The sequence below is a fragment of the Tupaia chinensis genome, unplaced genomic scaffold, assembly GCF_000334495.1.
Source record: "Tupaia chinensis unplaced genomic scaffold, TupChi_1.0 Scaffold145659_1, whole genome shotgun sequence".
NCBI lineage: Eukaryota > Metazoa > Chordata > Mammalia > Scandentia > Tupaiidae > Tupaia > Tupaia belangeri.
The window spans coordinates 1,113,688-1,117,120 of NW_006205516.1; the positions used below are offsets into that span (position 1 = coordinate 1,113,688).

The window sequence follows — 3,433 nt, forward strand, 5'->3', positions numbered from 1 at the left end:
AATGGTTACATTGCTGGACTCTCACATGGTTGACTGTGGTTTGAGTCCTGGGCCCAGTGACCTTAAACATATACTGGGCATGTTATGTGCATATGCCTAAAATCCCAAAAGGAGAATGGCAGAGAAGGAATTTATGGTGTCACCACCCCCTTTGGGGGTGATTTCTCACTTTCCCTCTCTATCTCCCTCTGTCTCTCTCTGGCAAGTACATGTGCCCTATAGCAAAAAAATAAGTAAAAAATACAAATGCATGTGTGAATCTACAATTATCTCCAAAGAATCAAGTTTAAGATATAAATAAATAGATTAAAATACACATGTGCAAACCCCACTCCAGAGCTATCTTTTAGTGTCCCTGGCAGAGACCTAACTCATAGGCTGAATGGGCCCCAGGGTTGATCTGGGGTAGCATTTTTTATGCATGAATACATCTCAGTAGCTAAGCAGGAAGAATCAGGACAATGGACACTCTCACTGCCATTCTGCAATTGGACAGCAACCCAGCGACATTCAGTCAATGTTGCTACAGCAATTTGGTGAGAAATACCAAGGTCCCTGACAGTCCTGAGAAACCCTTTTGCAACCATCTTTGCATATGTCATGTGACAGGGATAGCCTGGCTTTGGGATTCTTGGCACTGGCCATTCTCACCTTTTGATCTTCGATGTACTCAATGTCCGCTGTGTTGTAGCCATCCCGTTGGCCCTGATGGAGCACCTTGAAGCGCCTCTTGCCTATGCTGTCGACCACTGAGCGGCCGTCGGCAAAGAATTGAACATTTCTGATCTCTAGGATACAGCCATACTCTGCAAACCTGTTTATTGAGAAGGAGGTCAGAAAAGTATGTCTGTGATGAGTTCTGTTTCCCTGACCTGGCCCAGTCATTTCTGTAATCCTAGACTGTGCCTCAATGGATTTCTGCCTGTATGCCTATCCCCAGGTGTAACTACACAATAGGCCATGCCTAAAAGGGAAAAAAAAATCTTAATGTATTAGGATAACTATTATCATTTACTGAGCACATACTATGTGTCAGTGCAATGGTTTGAATGCTCTTCTTGTCCAAAACTCATTATGGAATTCAATTGCCATTTTAACAGTATTAAGAGGCAGGACTTTCAGGAAGTAATTAGGCCATGAGGGTTCTGCCCTTACGAATGGATTAATGCTACTATTGTGGAAGTGAGCTTGTTATAAAAGTGTGAGTTAGCCCCCCCCTTTCTCTTCTCTCTAGCCCTCTCTTTGCCCTTCCACTACATAATGCCTGCCATCATGTCATGACACAGAAAAAGGGCCTTGCTAGATGCCAACAGCTTACCTGTGGACTTCTTAGCCTCCAGAACCATGAGAAATTTCTGTTCTTTATAAATTACTGTCTGTGGTATTCTATTACAGCAGTACAAAACAGACTAAGCCAACTGGGAATTGTGCTCAGTGCTTCACATGCATTAACCCACCAATCCTCCCAACAAACCCAGTGAGGTAGACACTATCATCGTACTCACTTTACAGATGAAGAAACTCAGATACAAGAGGCTAAGTAACTTGCCCAAAGTCAAACTGGTTCCAGGCTAAACTAGAATATAAACCTTAGGCAGTTTGACTCCAGGGTTCACACTCTTATCAAACACATTGTATAATATGTACCACTTGTTAAATAAAAGATGAACTCTTGGCTTCGTTAACATAGGCAGCCTTGCACACAGTAAACGAGGTGCCAGAGGGATCCTGATCCTTACAAATGCTTGTGTTCTTGAGTTGGCTAAACCTTATGCACTACACCTGCCTGTCTCCTGAGAGCACCCCCAAGTAACATAAGACTCCCGCTCCACCTAACCTCTTCCTACTTGCATGGCTCTTCACTTACCCTTTGACAGGATCTCCAAGGCACATGCCAAACTGTCTCGTGCCTGTCTCAATGCATCTACGAATCATCAGACGGTAGCAAGGCTCAAAGATGTGCAGGGGACAAGGAACAGTGGGATAGGCCATAGTACACACGAAAATAGGCACATTCTTGTTTAAGCTGTCAGGAAGAGCAAATGACATCAATCTCAAAGCAATGCAACAGAACACAGTAAGGTCGGTCCAACATCACCATGTGGTACCCCCAAGGGACACAAGGAGACATCAAGTTTTGATGACTGACAGAAAATTTCTGATAATGCAATGGATGCTATAGGCTGAGTCTCTTTACCTGGTGTGAAGATCAGCCTAAGGTCTGAGGTTAAAACTGGCATTCCACATATTCTAACTTGGCTAAAGACATTCTCTAGTACCTTAACATTAGGGATTACAGATACACTTCATATGTTTTCTTTTTCTCACATTGTCTATTCAAAATGATGTCTTCAGGTGTTTTGCTGGCAGTATGGGGAAGGGTACTGATGGCATAAGTGAACCCAATCTCTAGAGGATGGAGAGAAATTCTCTGTAAGGTCCATGTGGGCATCTGAACTTTACAAAGGCCCCCAGAGAATCTGCATAGCAGGCCTAGGTTGGAGGAGGAGGGAGCAAGAGACAGGCAAGAATAATGGAGCACAGTGATGCACAAACACTCCTGTGCATCAGAAACAACAGAGAAACTTAAATTCAGATGAATAGGCCACTGACCCCCCAGAAATACTGATGCATTTGCCCTGGAATTAAGATCTGGGATTCTGCAACTGTGGATACCAGAGACAGTGCCGGGGGTGGGAGAAGGAGAGAATGCTACGGAGCAAAACATTTAATAGACACAAAAATGTAAAATTACTGGGACCAGCAGATAGTGTAATGGTTATGTTGCTGGACTCCCTCATGGCCGACTGTGGCTCAAGTCCCGGACCCAGAGGCTTGAAACACACAGTGTGTGTGCATGAATGCCCAAAAATCCTGAGAGGAGAATGGAGAAGGGACTGTGGTGTTGCCATTCCCCCAGGGGAGTGATTTCTCACTTTCTGTCTCTCTGGCAAGTGCACACATCCTATAGCAAAAAAATCTCTCTCTCTAAAAAACAAAGTAAAACTATCTGTTGATAATGTATATAGTAATATCTTTTAAATTTTTTTATTATCATCATAACCTTGTTTATATTACAATGGGTTGCATATAACTTTACAGTGTATTACATTGCTTTTTAAAAAGGGAATGCTGGGAACCAGCAGTTAGTGTAATGGCTATGTCGCTGGACTCCCACGTAGTCGACTGCGGTTCACGTCCCGGACCCGGTGGCTTAAAACTCACGCTGGGCGCGTGTGCGTGCGTGCCCAAGATCCCGAGAGGAGAATGGAGGAGAAGGAACTGCAGCGTGACCATCCCCCCTGGGGGGGGTGATTTCTCGCTTTCTGTCTCTATGTCTCTCTCTGTCTGTCTGGCAAGCGCACGCGCCCTATAGCGAAAATCTCTCCACAAAAAAAGAGAAAGCTGTGTGACCAGCAGGCGACATGGTGCT

The 3,433-nt window shown here is 44.4% G+C and overlaps 1 protein-coding gene across 1 annotated transcript in view; it reads right to left on the minus strand.

The window, feature by feature from the left end:
* The window catches only part of LONRF3 (LON peptidase N-terminal domain and ring finger 3), a gene marked incomplete at its 5' end in the record, with an annotated part of 46,278 nt that overhangs the window by 8,285 nt on the left and 34,560 nt on the right, over nucleotides 1–3,433 (minus strand). The window contains 2 exon segments of the mRNA XM_014584105.2: nucleotides 652–814; nucleotides 1,868–2,026. Coding sequence (XP_014439591.1) covers nucleotides 652–814; nucleotides 1,868–2,026 — 322 coding nt within the window.